The 16,451-nt window shown below is 35.6% G+C and overlaps 1 protein-coding gene and 1 long non-coding RNA gene across 4 annotated transcripts in view; both read left to right on the top strand.

The window, feature by feature from the left end:
* LOC136035268 (uncharacterized) overlaps positions 1-16,451 on the top strand; it is a 278,010-nt gene that overhangs the window by 63,411 nt on the left and 198,148 nt on the right. The window lies entirely within an intron of this gene.
* Positions 1-16,451, top strand: part of LOC136035265 (adapter molecule Crk-like) — a 53,127-nt gene that overhangs the window by 5,878 nt on the left and 30,798 nt on the right. For all 3 annotated transcript variants that reach the window (XM_065716938.1, XM_065716940.1, XM_065716939.1), the window contains exon 2: positions 3,596-3,654. In XM_065716938.1, the coding sequence (XP_065573010.1) occupies positions 3,620-3,654 (35 nt within the window). In that variant the 5' untranslated portion in view covers positions 3,596-3,619. The remainder of the gene's footprint in view (positions 1-3,595; positions 3,655-16,451) is intronic.

The raw sequence follows: 16,451 nt of genomic DNA, 5'->3' as shown, positions 1-16,451 counted from the left end.
CATAAGTTATTGAGAAAGAAGATAAGTTATTGCCCCCCACCTAATGGTAAATTGGTAAATCGACAGTAAATCAGAAAAATTAGAAAAATGAGGTATATTTAACTTACGAAGGAGTGATCGGATCTTAATGAAATTTCAGGTTTGGAAGGATATCGTGTCTCAGAGCTCTTGTTTTAAATCCCGACCGGATCTGGTGACATTGGGGGGATTTGGGGCGGGGGGGGAACCTAAATTTTGGAAAACGCTTACAGTGGAGGGATCAGGATGAAACTTGGTGGGAAAAATAAGCACAAGTCCTAGATACGTGATTGACATAACCGGAGTGGATCTGCTCTCTTTGGGAGAGTTGAGTGGGGGGGGGGGTTAATTCTGAAAAATTAGAAAAAATGAGGTATTTTTAACTTACAAAGGAATGATCAGATCTTAATGAAATTTCATATTTAGAAGGACCCCATAATTAAGATATCTTTTTTAAATCCCAACTGATCCAGTGTCATTGGGGGAGAGGGGGGACCAGAAATCTTGGAAAACCCTTAAATCAGAGAAATCAGGATGAAACTTGGTGGGAAGAATAAGCACAAGTCCAAGATTATGACTGAAATAACCGGACTGGATCCGCTTTCTTTGGTGGAGCTGGGGGGGGGGGAAGTAATTTGGAAAAATTAGAAAAAATGAGGTATTTGTAACTTATGAACGGGTGAGCAGATCTTAATGAAATTCGATATTTAGAAGGATCTCATGCTTTAGAACTCTCACTACAAATCCTGACTAGGTCCGGTGACATTGGGGGGAGTTGGAGGGGGAAACCGAAATTATTGGAAAATGTGAAAATCGAGGTATCTTATGAATGGGTGATTGAATCTTAATGAAACTTGATATATAGAAGAACCTTATGTCTCAGATGCTCCATTTTCAATTTGAATCGTATCCGGGGACATAGAGGGTTAGAGGGGGGGGGGAACTGAAATATTAGAAACCGGAAATCTTGGAAAACGCTTAGAGTAGAGAGATCGGGATGAAACTTGATGGGAAGAATAAGGGGAAGTATAAGATACGTGATTGACATAATTGAAACGGATCCGTTCTTTTTGGGGGAGCTGGGGGTTGTTAATTTGGAAAAATTAGAAAAATTGAGGCATGACTGTATCTTAATGACATTTTATATTTAGAAGGAACTCATGTCTCATAGCTCTTATCTCAAATCCCGACCAGATCTGTTGACATTGGGGGGAGTTTTTTTTGGGGGGGGGCGGAAATCTCGGAAAATGCTTAGAGTGGAGAGATCAGGATGAAACGTGGTGAGTAGAATAAGCAAATGTTGTAGATACGTGATTGACGTAACTGGACTGGATCCGCTCTCTTTGGGGGAGTTAGGGGGTGGGGTTCAGTGCTGTGGCGAGTTTGGTGCTTCTGGACGTGCTAGGACGATGAAAATTGGTAGGCGTGTCAGAGAGCTGCACAAATTGACTTGATAAAGTGTTTTCCTGGATTTGATCATCTGGGGGGCTGAAGGGAGAGGAAAAATTAGAAAAATTGTGACATTTATAACTTACGAGTGGGTGATCGGATCTAAATGAATTTTGATGTGTAGGACCTCGTGACTCAGAGCTTTTCTTTTAAATCCCGACCGGCATTAAGCCTCTGATTTTCCATTTTAAGTCAATCTATTGATTCTTAGAATTTTGCTAGAGCTCATACAATATGAGCTATTGGCTCTTCCGACCTCGTCACAAGTGCCATATGAGCTCTTAGCTCTTGTTTTCTGACTGGGTAGTCTATGAACTGTTTGAAAAGTGTGGATTTTTGTATTTTTTTTTGCCATAATGAAGATCATGAATCTGTTTTGGTTTTTTGTTTTTTCCAGGAGTGATCATATGAAACCATATATCCTGAAAGATCAGGCAGGATTCATTTGAATGGAAATCAAAAGTTTTAGTGCCCCTTTTAAGTTACAAAAAAGATTAGAGGGCATCTAGACTCCTCCCACGCCCTTTTTTCCCAAAAGACGCCTGATCAAAATTTAGAGATAGCCATTTGCTTAAATATTGTTGAAAGGTATTATAATTATGGCTCTTGAGATGATATGGTTTATCCCCCCTCCCTACAGCCCTAGCGAAAGGACATTAAGTTTTGCAGTTTGCCCATTGTTTACGTATAATATTTGTTGTTATGAAATATGCAGAATTGTTTTTGTGGTAATTTCATGAGGAGGGAAGTTTCCAGGGAAATTTTACACTGGGGGGGGTCTCCTGGCATGATTTAAAAAGGTTCGGAAACTAATTAGAAAATTGAAGTTTCCTCAACTGAAAGTAAGGAGCAACATTTAAACTAAATTAACAAAAATTACTTTGTATATAAAGTGGCCATGTCGTCCTCAAAACTTGCTCTTGAGACTTGAGTTTGACTTCTAATCACAATTCTTCAAGAAAGCCTGCTCAAACGCTAGTGCCATTGAATTTGAATGAGAAGTATTCTTGAAGAACTTTAATACTTTAGCTTAAATAGAAATAATTGAGGAAAGGGCAGCCTTCCTCATATATGGAATAATTTTTGCTCATTTGAAGTTTTAATGTTGCTCCTTCATTTGGTTGAAAAAGGCTATTTTTGTATTTAATCAGTAGTAAAATGTGAATCAAGTTTCATTGTATTTTATTGTCAAATTTTATTCCATTTTATATACCTCAAACTTTGTTTCATTGTATTAAAATGATTAATTTTTCATATACATTTCCTTTTTATTATTGTCATGTATTACTATCCCTTTCGACTACTTAATGAATTCTATGTTGTCAAGCCATTCCAAGTGCTGTTTTTTTTAAGAGAAAATGTACTTCAGATTCTTGATACTGTCAGTTTTATAATTTCAATGTTCTTTAATTCTTGAACTAACTATTGGCTTCTGGAACAGTTGAGATACTCAAAAGTTGTGGTCATACCAGTCATAGTCATAACATAGTCATAGGTCATAAAGTCACAGACCAGTCATAGGGGTGCAACCATTGTACACTATTAATAAGTGATAATTGATTAATAATTGGTATTTGATTAATTAATTGATTAATTGATCAATTTGATAATTGATTAATTCAATTAATAATTGAACTATTGTCCAAGGTGTAAAAAATTATCATCTTCATGACTTTCATCAATTACCTTCATATTATCTTTGTTAGAACCCCTTCTCTAAAATGTAAACAGTTTCAAGGAAATGGATGGATTCAGCAGATTATGCAAAGGGCCAAAATATAAAAAAGCCACTATTCTGATTTTTGGGAGGAGAGGGATATATTGGAACAAAAATTAATTTGTAGGAATTTCACCCCCTTCGGGTTTATCTGTTGTCTGTTAACAGAAAAATTGATCTCCTGTAATATTAGCAAAATTTTACTTGAAGGGCTTTTCTTGATGCACTATAATTAAAGGAGCACCATACACGTGGTTCCATCTGTGCATATTTAAACAGGGGTGAATAAGCAATTGACTCTGCCACCTCTGTTATGTTGTAATTTCTGTTTGTCTAGAGCTGTAATTGCCTTTGAATTTTTTTCTGTTTATGTTTTGGATACTAGAAGGATTTATACAAATATCTTTTTAGTCATTGTTTCTGATGTAATTCAGGATGACAGCTGCGTTTGATCCTCATGACAGAGCAAGGTATTCAAATATTTTTTATATTATTAATTAGTAATATTAGATATTAGTTTAAATTGAATGAGATTAATTATTGTTAGTCTAAGTATTAATATTAACATTACTTTAAATGGATTGAAATATAATCTATATAAAAAATATTAAATATTAGTTTTATAGTTGCATTAGTCACATGTTATAATCATGGTCGTTTCTAGCCAAAATGTTTAGGGGGGGGGGGGGGGGTAGCAAAGGATTTTACAGACTGGCTGGTCTTTTTTACCGACTTTTTTTTTTTAAATTGGCATAATATCCGTTTCGAAAACAATGCATTTCGAATTTCACAAATATATATAGTAATTTCTAGTAATATGTATAGTAATTTATGTACATGTCTTTATGGGTCATTTGTTAGGCATACTTGACTCCTAATTAATGGAAGTGAAATGTGCTCTACTCTATCCTGAATTGCTGAAGATTGGTCTGGATAAGCTATCTCGAGATCCAGATATTGTTTCGATCTAGCCCCATTTATGAGTGGTTTTTAAGATATTTTCCGAAATCACAGAAAATTTCTTTTCGAAATAATATTTTTCTATTAAGACTAATGAAGATGTTAGTTACCATTCCTGGATCAGCCACAAATAAAAATTTTTCGCATTATCCAGTTTATCGAAACATGTTTTTTTTTGATTCTTTGTTACAATGGCCCATGATTATTTACTAGGTTACTAGTTACTACATCGTTAACTAGGTTACTACATCGTTATTTACTAGGTTGCAGCTGCTGTTGTAACCATGGTTTCTTAGGTTAAACGAAAAGAAGACTACATCAGGCAAAGCCGGATCTAGAGCAAAATCTAGGGGTGGGAGCAAGGCGACAAAGGATCCAATAATTGACCAAATTCAAAGGTTTATATGTATATATATAAAAAGAAAAATGGAATGAGAGTGCCAGGAAAGATCTTGGGGGAGGTGTGTGCCCCCTGTACCCCCTGGATCCGCTCCTGCACTACAAGTTAATTAGATTAATGATGATACCAAACATAGGCGAGAAATGTGCAAACAAAATAGCTTCATAACCTACTTCTTTCTGGTAGCAGAGCAGTCTGAAAGATTTGCCTATTACTCTGGGTTCACACACATGTTCACACAGGAGCAAAAATCGCCCATCGCCGCAATTTAGTTGCCAGTTCGAGCAATTTCAGTTGCTCCTTGAGCAACTTCACATTGTTAGAAAAATTCAACTTTAATCGGGCGACGACGCAATTTTTATAGCAATTTTCTGCGCACAACAGCAATATAATGGAAGATACTGATAATTTTATTGAAAAGCTGATAATGGCCATGATTATCTCGAAAAAACTTGAAATCGTGCGAGACATGACTAGGAAAGCCTACCGAATTCCTCTTTCTCTTTCTTCTTGATTCATTCTTCTCACGTGCTTTAATTTCAAATTTTTTGCGGATAAAAATTGACCGATGCGAATATCCCGTGTGAACAACAAGGCAACGAAAATTTCCCATTGCAACAACTTCGTGTTTGTGAACCTAAGGGTATCACATTCTTAAATAAAAATCATCATGAGCATTTGATTTGAACTAGTACCCAATTCTAGGTCACAAAATCTCAGGATGCTAATTTAAAAAAAAATATGGAGCCTCTTCCGAAAAAAAATACACATAAACAAATAAATATACAACTTTTGCTCCTTTAAAGGTATAAGATAAGATATAGCTGTATATAACGTCTAAATCCTTCTTAGTCTAAATTAGTTCGTTAAGTATTAACAAGTTTATCTTCCTAAGGGTGATTTTGCTAATTTTCGTATTAGACTTTAATCCTTGCTGGTAGCTCTAGAGGCTAATCTTACTTGACACAGACATGAAATTACATAAAATACATCTTTATTAAATAGTTACAGTGCAGCGGGTATGATGCTCTCCCCTTAAAACGGAGGATCGAGGTTATAGTCACTGTGTAGTAACAATGTATTGACAGACGAACAGTAAAAAATAGCTTTTTAACATCTTCTTCTCTCTCTTTGTCTTGTAGAGAATCCTTTTTTTTGTACATGTTTTTAGTATTGATACTTTGATCATTGAACAGCTGATAGTTTCTGCTAGATCTGACTCGATATCATATAGCTGTAACTTGATATAATCTACCCAGTAATCGAGCATCCCGTCTTCGGCGTTTTTTTCAATGAGCTTCAACTTTCGATAAAGTTTGAATGAAAGCCTATCAACTGGATCGTGAATTGGAGAATCGTTATTGAACCACTTAATTGTTTGACTCATCGGAAATAACTTACCAGGAATTCCTATTCAAGGAGCTAAGATGGCTTTATTCATTTTTGGCAAAATATAATAATTCCGGTGGAATCACTGGCTTAGTATCTCTGGTACTGCCATGCTTGCTTTCAAAGCTCTACTCGTGCTTTACAAATGTCCATTCACCAGGTACACCCATGTGGTCGCTAATAAAAGCATTGATAATATTTATTTCTTGATGGCAGCAGTGCTATTCGGTAACGAAACCATTGACATTGGAGCTTAAAATCATTGTTATGATTTTGTTTTATTTCTTATTTTTTTATGATTTTATTTTTATGAGTTCAGCTACTATGGTTCAGATATTTCAGTTTGTTCTTTACTATAATCAAGGATAATTACACATAGAAAAAAAAACCTTTGGCTTTTTCTATGTTGGAATAGTAAGAGAAGAACCTAAGAGAATCAGACAGCTAAGTTAGTCAAATATGGCACCATAACCCAGAAAAGTAACTTCAAAAGATACTTGTATTATATCAACTTTCAGTTACCATATCCTGTGGTTTGTTCTTACTAGGTATCAGGTTATCCCCATTTATATTGAACTATACCAATCCTTTATATAACAACAAAGTATTTTCCAATGCTTATATCCCTGAAACTTATGCACTAGCTTAGGTTATAACCTACGGCTATGTCGTCATTCACCATCTGGTATACGAAAACGCAGCTTTTCGTGGAAAAAAAGGTTTTATTCTAAAACTATTTTTTGTTAATTACAAATGTGACCGTATAAAAAATTCCTTTAAAATGAGGCATTAAGCGTATTTCTATCAGTTTTTTGATAGCCCGCGAGCCCTGGAGCAAAAAAAGGGGAGACATATCAGCACTACAAACGGAAAAAAGTGATTTTCCTTGTTATTCTAGGCGGCAAGCTGTAATTCCCCTGAATCCGGTTTTGGACGTGTTGATTCTAATGGTGAACTTTTCACTTCGATCTGGCGCCATTTTTGAGGGGTGTCTGTTTTTTTTTTATCAATAGTGACTAAGACCACACTGGCTTTTTAGTCTGAAGTTAATTGTATTATTAATTTAAATAACAGCGAAAAATAAATATAGAAAAGAAAAAAGACCTTAACAACCTACGACCAATAAAACTAAGACGATTTTTTTTTAAACAGTCCCAGGATCCTTACTTCCGCGAAGTTCCACTAGGACGGATAAATAAAATGAGGTGAAACAAGGGAGCTCATTGAAAGAAAAGAAGAACGAATAAAAACACGTTTTTATTGCTAATCTTGCCTTTTTGGCAGCTAACCTGACTGATCTTTTTGTTACTGGTTCTGTGTTAATGTCTACTGGTTTTTAAAAGTATTTTGTAAGATCTTTTTAAATTAAACTTGTGTACAGAGCATTTAGTGAGTATTCTCCCAAGTCCCTATTTAAGAAAATATTATTATTATTAATCTTTTCAAGTGCTTCTCGAACTACCTGCTTTATGCTTAGGTCGTTGCCAATAGGGGCAGATTCTTCAAGCAAGTCCCTATTTAAGAAAATATTATTATTACTAATCTTAAGTCTAATTTCAATTGCTTCTCGAATTACCACCTTTATGCTTAGATCGTTGCCAATAGGGGGCATATTCTTCAAGAAGTGTCTTGGGGCTAGGATATTCAAAACATGAATGCTTAAAGCAGAATCAAAAGAAAGATAAGCTAAATTAGAGTTAAGAGCTTTGCTGATATTATCTTTTTGCTGTTGTAATCGTTTCTTGAAATTCTGATGAGTTCTTTTACATAGTATTTGATAAACCCCTCTTTGAATGAATTTGGAATTTTGAATTAACCAGAACTTAGGAAATTTATGATTTTGAAATTCCAAAATCCTAACCACAAAATACTTTTTGAAGAATCTGCCCTTATTAACGATGACATAGGCATAAAGTGGAAAGTTCGAGAAGCAATTGAACTCAGACTTAAGATTAATGATAATATTTCCTTAAATAGGGACTTGGGGGAATATTCACTAAATACTCCATACACAAATCTAATTAAAAAAGATCTTACAAAAAAGTTTAAAAACCCAGTAGATATTAACACGAATCAGTTACTAAAAGACCTTTGATCAAGCTGGAAAAAAGGCAAGATTAGCAATAAAAACGTGTTTTTAATTATTCTTCTTTCATTTCAATGATTTGCCTTGTTCAATCTTATTTTATTTATCAGTCCTGGTGGAACATCGCTGAAGTAAGGATGCTCGGACTGTTAAAAAAAAAAATCATTCTAGTTCCTTTGGTCATATGTTGTTGTAAGTCTTTCTTTCGTTTATATGTTTATGTTTTGCTGAGGACGGCCCTTGGACATAGGGCCGAAATAATCATTCAAACTCGAATTCCACTGTCTTGCAAAAATAATTCCCAACTGTTCTTCTTGTTTTTGATTATTTTCGAAATCGCCATAAATTTCTTTTTCTTATAAAGGTTTACTTTTTAGATGACCGTAAATAACAGTTAACATTCCTAAATCAGTGTCAAAAGGCAATTTTTTCTCGTAAGATGTTTTTCCAAAATGGTTTAATGGCACTTGGTATTTACCAAGTGACATATAGCGATCGCAATTTCTGTCGATCTGTCTGTCTGTCAGTCGCGGTTTTGCTAGTTTGGGCACTTCCAGATAAGCTAGGACGATGAAATTTGGCGGGCGTATCAGGGACACGACTAGATTAAATTAGAAAAAGTTTAGAAGAATCGATTAAAAACGATTAGAAATCATTTCCTTGATTCGACCATCTGGGGGGGGGAGTGGGGGGACGGTTAACTCTGAAAAATTAGAAAAAATGATGTATTTTTAACTTACGAACGGATTGGTCGGATCTTAATGAAATTTGATATTTATAAGGATATCGTGTCTTAGAGCTCTTATTTTAGATCCCGACCGGATCCGTTGACATTAGGGGAGTTGGAGGGGGAAATCTGAAATCTTAAAGAACGCTTAGAGTGGAGAGATCGGGATGAAACCTGCTGGGAAATATAAGCACCGTGATTGACGTGATTGACATTCCTGGAACGGATTCGTTCTCTTTGGGGGAGTTGAGGGGGGGGGCGGGTAAATTTGCAAAAATAGAAAAACGAGGTATTTTTAACTTACGAACGGGTGATCAGATCTCAATGAAATTTGATATTTATTAGGACCTTGTGTCTTAGAGCTCTCATTCTAGATCTCGATCGGATCCGGTGACAGTGGGGGGGGGGCGAGTTGGAGGGGGAACTGGAAATCTTAGAAAACGCTTAGAGTGTAGAGATTGGGATGAAACTTAGTGGGAAGAATAAGCACAAGTCCCAGATACGTTATTGACATACTGAACAGGATCCACTCTCTTTAGGGAGGTGGGGGAGAGTAATTCGGAAAAATAAAAAAATGAGTATTTTTAACTTACGGAGGGTGATCGGATCTTAATAAAATTTATTATTTAGGTGGACCTCGTGTCTCAGAGATTTTATTTTAAATCCCAGCCAGATCTGGTGAGATTTTGGGTTCAAAGGGGGGAACCGGAAATCTTGGGAAACGCTTAGAGTGGAGAGATCGGAGTGAAACTTGGTGGGAAGAATAAGAACAAGTCTTAGATACGTGATTGACATAACTGGACTGGATCTGCTCTCTTTGGGTGAGTTAGAAGTGGGGGGGGGGGTAATCTGGAAAAATTAAAAAAGTGAGGTATTTTTAACTAACGAACAGGTGATCGGATCTAAATGAAATTTGATATTTAGAAGGACCTCATTTTGGAGAGCTCTTATTTTAGGTTCTGATCGGATCTGGTGACATTGGGGGGATCTGGGGGGGGGACCGGAAAACATGGAAAACGCTTAGAGTGGAGAGATCGGGATGAAACTTCGTGAGAAGAATAAGCACGAGTACTAGATACGTAATTGACATAACTGGACCGGATCTGCCCTCATTGGGGGAATTGAGGAGGGGGGAGATTTCTAGTGCTCTGGTGAGTTCGGTGCTTCTAGACGTGCTAGGACGATGAAAAATGGTAGGCGTGTCAGGGACCTGTACAAATTGACTTGATAACAGTCTTTTCTTTGATTCAACCATCTTGAGGGGGGGGGGGCTGGAGGGAGGGGAAATCATTAAAATGGAGGTATGTTTATCTGCGGAATGGTTGATCGGATCTAAGTGAAACTTGATATTTAGAAAGATCTAATTGCTCAAATGCTCTATTTTCAATTCGAGACATAGGGGGTGGAGGGGGAAAAATAGGAGGTGGGGTAGTCCAATTGTTAATAACGGCTGCAATTACAATCTTCGGTTTGCTGTTTAATACATCTTCGATTTGAGTTTTAAAGTGATAAACTAGAAACTTCTGGGGACATTTATAAAGTTGAATAGAATGTTTATTTATATATTTATAATCATAATATTAACATCCATACTATAATTTAAGCATGAAAACAATATAGAACTTCAAAATGTAAAAGTTGATTGTAGTTATGACTGACTGAACAAATTTGCAATTCTTAGTTTTATTCTTTGAATTTTGAATGGGGAGCTAAAAAACCACCAACAACATTTTTAATTCTTAGAGAACGTCACCAACAAGATAAGAATTTTACGGTAGCCATGGCCACTTCTTTTGCTGCATCTTCATGTGATGGTGTTGCCGATGTCTTTTGAACTATGTTCCCAGGTGTTGTCCTGGGAGGCTTCTCCCTAAATGCCAAAAAAAATTAACGTACTTGTTGACACATGCAATTTAGCCTTATTTTAAGGAAATTTTTGGTTGAAGACATCCATATGTCTAGCTTTGTACTATGATGCGACAACAAACAGTGCTGGGGTGAAACAGCTCGGTCTGGTACTGGTCGAAGGAGCAAACACTAGCTATTATTTGGGATCCCAGATCATATTATCTAGGACATGCTACTAGTGAGGATCTGAGCAAGAAGCCCCTTCAGTGTATAGAAGATTAAGGACTTCCACTTGAGAGACCTTTGATGCTTACTAGTGATGGTCCAGCTGTCAATAAAAGAAGTATGGTCAACTGTTGACGGTCAACTGTTGACTTGGAAAAGGAAGAGCGGTATTCAAAAAGTCTGAAATATACCTATAACATTCACGGAGTGTGTAATGTGTTCCAAAGAGGCCTATAGAAACCGGGGGTGGAATGATCTGATACTATAATTGCTATTTACCATTTCTTCAGTGGATGTTCTGCTCGTTGTGACGATTTGACCCAGTGTCAGCTAAAAGTTAGGGCTCTGCGACATAAGCTCGGAAAGCATGTCCACACTAGGCGGCTTACCATAGAAGAAGCTGCAAACCGCTTAATCGAGAAATTGCCTGCTCTGATTGAATATTTTCTGGAAATTTGTGTCAAAGAAAATGAGCTTAAAGCACTTTATTTCAAATCCGAAGTATCTGAAAGTTGTCAGTTGGCTAAGAAAGCCAACAATGAAAGCTGAAATCGAGTTTGTTGTGAGTTTTGCAACTACCTTCAGCTGTATTCACCAGGATGTTTCAACGACAAGAGCCAATTCATGTGCTGAATTTTTAGTTCTTTTCGGATAGATTGCACGTACCGATCATGTCAACCTTCACCTCGCCGTGAAATTTGAAATGTAGGCAGTGCTGCAGAAGTATATCTAGAGTAACCTTTGTGTAATTAGTAGATCTTAGCAGCTATTGCTTCTTCGAAAGCGAGTCAGAAAGATAGAAAACTTTTTTTTCCTAGGAGTTAGGAAGCCCTTCAGAGTTGCTGTACAGTATTGTTATGAAAATGCCCTGTGAACAACGAGTTTTTTTCTGAAGCCTTCCCAAGCCAGATTCCCAGTCGATGGGTTGCAGTGATGTTCTCTACGTCGCAAGAGAACTTCTGTTTGAGACGAACATAGAGAAAGTCCAGGGAGAATGGTTATTATTACAGTTGGACCCTGCGTCATCACCTACGAACAGTACACGAATCGATAGCTATTGACAAAAGATCTTAAATCTGAAGATTTATAGATTTTTCATTCAGCTTAGTTAATGAATAGCATGCAAGTCCGTACAGATAAGTAAATCCTAAATCATGAAATCCTAAATCATGAAGCTTTTGTTGCTCAGCCAGATCTAGCTATCAACTTTATCTAATTGGACGAAAACAGGATTGGAAAAAGAAAAGCTTGAAGCTGAAAAGAAAGATGCTGCATTGAAAGTCAAGGACCTGGTCTAGAAGAAGCAAAATAGTGGAGTTAGAGTCAGACATTTTACGGAAAAAAAGAGATGGCTAAACAGAGGAAAGAAATCAGTGATATTCTTCTGAAAGAAGCAGTAGGAGGTCCGAAGATAGCAGTAGAAGACTTTTTTATTATTGGTATGGCTCAAAGCATGCTGGAAGCAGCACTAAAAGCTCGTTCCAAAGAAAGGGAAAGGGTAAGTGATGCTTAATGTTTGGAAGTACTTGTTTAGAAGAGGAAATCAGAACTGACCGATTGCCTTTCAAAAAAGCCTAAAAAGTGATGACGCTAATTACGTTAAGTGTAATTCTACCAGTGATTCGTTAAACTTACTTATGGACGCCAATCTTATAGTTGTCGTGATAATCTTATAATCGTGAACATACAAAAGTTCTGCTTTGCTAAGCTTGTTATTTCCTTGTTCGTTAATCGAAGTTGTTCTTTCATAATAATTCTCTTTTTGTATGAGTAAATAAATTAATCCAAGATAAAATAAGACTTCCAGCCTTCTTTACCGTAACCTCACGGGCTTTTAGAGGGCGATGATAATCATAAGGTAGAAACTGGGAGTTGTGTAGTTCATCTGCCCGGACGCTTAGTGCCTCTTGATAGTCACTTTTTGTCACCTTTTTTTAGTTGAGAAATAACTAAAGTAGTTTTTTTCGGGAGTATCGTTGCGGCCAACCCCTGCAATCATGGCTGACCCCCTAGGGTCAACCTAATAAAGTGGGAAATCTGGCCCATAGTAGCCGAAAATTTAGAAATACGTAAACAAAGCCTGACGCCCAAGAATCGCCAGTTGACGCTGATGCTGAAACGGTAACTTTTGTATTGATAATTTTAAAGGTAAAAGTTTGTTGTGAAAATAATTTTGTGGGAATTCGAATAAACAGCTTGAAGATCCATAAAATGGTGTCGAATCGAAACAAAACCAGATTACTGGAATCACCACCGAAAACTCATTTATGACAATCAGAGTCCCCACTTTGAGTAACATCAAAAACGAATATTTCACTTGGAAACAGTGATGGAGCTCCTTTTTATCGCACACAAGGCGATGGTAAAATTCACCTTTCTGCTGTTGTTTTGTAAGTTGGACTTGCAGTCCTATATGCTTTAAATCCGAGTGTTGCTGATTCTTTAGTTTAAGACGGGATCAACGGGATGACTGTCAACCCAGCTCCAAATAAGTATCTGGGGAAAAAAGTATTGGATCATTTGTGCCCAATCATGGTGGTCCTTGCCGGAGGCAGAGAATCAGGAGATCGGTACCTACGCTTCTGACTTGTGCCAGAATGACGATTGCCCTGTATGTAAAGTATTTTTTTTTAGCTACTGGTTTCATTTTCAAATTTGAAATGAATGAATGAATGAACTTGATTTCCCACTAAAAAGACATAATGTCACTAGCGGAGTAATAAAAGGAAAGACAGTAACAAAAAAAGCATCAAATAAGAAACGCACAAACCAAACAGCTCGTGGTAACGAACTGTAAGTAAGGAGCGACCTGGCTTTAATAGTAACCGAAAGTCTAAAAAAAAACGAGTTTTGACACCAATAGGTATATCAAAAGAATTGGCTTCTTATTCTGACTCCAAATATATACGTTTTAATAAGTTTACTCTTATCCATCAAAAGCTACGATCTTGAGAAAATTTGTCTGATTTTCGAAAAAAAGGGAAAGACCCCTAGAAGGTATAGAATTTTAATGAAAAATCACACCATCAGATTCAGTGTATCAAAGAATACTACCGTAGAGGTTTCAAGCTTCTATCTGGCAAAAATTGACATTGTTTAATTTTTACCAGAAGAAACATCACGGATGCGTGTTTATTTATTTATTTTTGTGCTTGTTTGTTTTGCCCAGGGGTGATCGTATCGACCCAGTAGGGCTAAAATGATGGGAGAGGGCTCATTCTAACGGAGATAAAAGTCCTAGTGCCCTTTTTAAGTGACCGAAAATTGGAGGGTAACTAGGCCCCCTCCCACGCCACATGTTTTCCCATTATTGTCCGATCAAAATTTTGAGATAGCTATTCTGTTCAGCATAGCTGAAAGGCCCAATAACTATGTCTTTTGAGATAACATGACCACCCACAGCCCCCGGGAAAGGTCTTTAAATTATAAAATTTAAAAAATGGAATGAGGACACCAGAGAATATCTTGGGGGCCGGGATCCTCCCGGCCCCGTTGGATCTGTCCCTGGCATCAGGAGCTTATATGCGCACCCTAGAGGTCAAAGTTAGGAAGCTATAATGAGATTTGAATTGGAACAACAATTGTATAACAATGAACATTTGTTTGATATTTTCTCACATGTTCTTAGATCTCGTCAAATTGGCCTCCGAACTGTATATGAAATTCAGTTATCGTTACAAATTTTTGCCAGCATAATTAGCCTGGTTGGATCCTCGAGAATACTCGACTGCTTTGTAAGCTAAAAATTGGATGTCTCCCATAAGAGGTTGGACGGAAGATCGATCCAAATAAATCATTTCCGAGATTCAAACGGGAAGAATACCGCATCAGGAGCGTATTAGCGGACCTTAGAGACCAAAAGTAGGAATATACTAAAAGATTTTAATTGGGACAACAATTGTACAACATTGAACATTCATTTGGAATTTTTCTCCATTGTTTTGTAGGCTTGGTAAAATTGGTCTCTGAACTGTCTATGGAAATCACTTATTGTTGAAAATTTTGGCCAGCTTAATTTATCTAGTTTGATCCTCAGAAATACCCAACTGCTTTGTAAGGTAAGAATAGGATAACGTATCTTAACTCTCCCATAAGAGGTTGGATAACAGAGGATGCAGCCAAATAAATGAGTTCCTGAGATATAACCTGACGAAAACAATATTAGGTGCTTATGCATTCTAGAGGCCGAAAGTAGGAACATATAAAGAGATTTGAAGTTTTCTCTCATCCTTAAATGACCTAAAGACTGCTTATTTTCAGTTTTTAGGAGATGGATTCGAACACTTTTCTCCTCCCAGACTTTTGACCTGGCGAAACTATCAAAGTAGGGTTACCTCATTTTTCCCATTGCTCTGTCTATGCGACAGCTAACAATCAGTCCAAATTATTATATTTTGCGGTTGGTGATGTAGACGACTTGATCACTTTTTAGTTGTTGTAGCCCGCGTAGTCGTAGCTGTCCGTGAAGTAGGTAGTAGACTAGTAGTAAAAAAACAAAAGCAAGATTCATTTTATTGCCTGACCAGAATGAGAACACTATACTCGTTTCATTGCTAAATGAATAAAGCAAATAATTATTGTACAAAAGTTATCATCAGGATGGATAACAGCTTGCATCGCTGTATAAAATCTTATTTTATGCAGTATCTTATTATATTTATATAATCTTATGCAATCTTGTGCTTTATGCAATCTTATTTTATTTATTTTAATCTTATTTTATTTATTTATTATATAAATAAATATTATTTATATTTATAATATTTATATTTATATTTATAATATAATATTTATAATATAATATATAATATAATATTTATATTTATAATATTATTTATAATGTTATTTTATTTATTTTAATCTTATTTTATTATGCCTTATGCAATCTTATTTTATTTATTTATTATATAAATAAATATTATTTATATTTATAATATTTATATTTATATTTTATTTATTTATAATATTATTTTATTTATTTTAATCTTATTTTATTATGCCTTATGCAATCTTATTTTATTTATTTATTATATAAATAAATATTATTTATATTTATAATATTTATATTTTATTAATTTATAATATTTATATTTATATTTATAATATAATATATATAGTATAATATTTATAATATAATATATAATATAATATTTATATTTATAATATTATTTATAATATTATTTTATTTATTTTAATCTTATTTTATTATGCTATATGCAATCTTATTCTATTTAGCACGGATATGTCGTTAAAAAGAGACGAGGGAAATAATCATCTTGGGATTGAATCCTTGTACCTTCTAAGTTTATGTGATTTATCTTATCCTTCGTTATTTATCTTATTCCTTATCCTAAGTTTATCTTATCCTTCTTTTATATCTCTGATTTCTTTTTGCCTGACCACTTGGTTTGAGCGAGATTATACTGTTTTAGGAAACTATGGTTACCATAGGGTTCAAAAAGCTTCTCCAGGAAAGCTCCGTTCCAGCATTTTATACGCCCATTGTCAGGTTAGGCCTGGCAACGTTTTTCTTTTGTTTTGGCTCCAAATACTTATATAGTTCTGTTGGGATGTTGGTTAATCTTATCTTCAAAGGCATGAACAAAGATAAGGTGTAAGAAGATATGAAAGA

This window comes from Artemia franciscana, chromosome 14 (assembly GCF_032884065.1).
Source record: "Artemia franciscana chromosome 14, ASM3288406v1, whole genome shotgun sequence".
In the NCBI taxonomy this organism is placed as follows: domain Eukaryota; kingdom Metazoa; phylum Arthropoda; class Branchiopoda; order Anostraca; family Artemiidae; genus Artemia; species Artemia franciscana.
The sequence above is the reverse complement of the archived record's forward strand: the minus strand, read 5'-3'. Positions and strand labels throughout refer to the sequence as shown.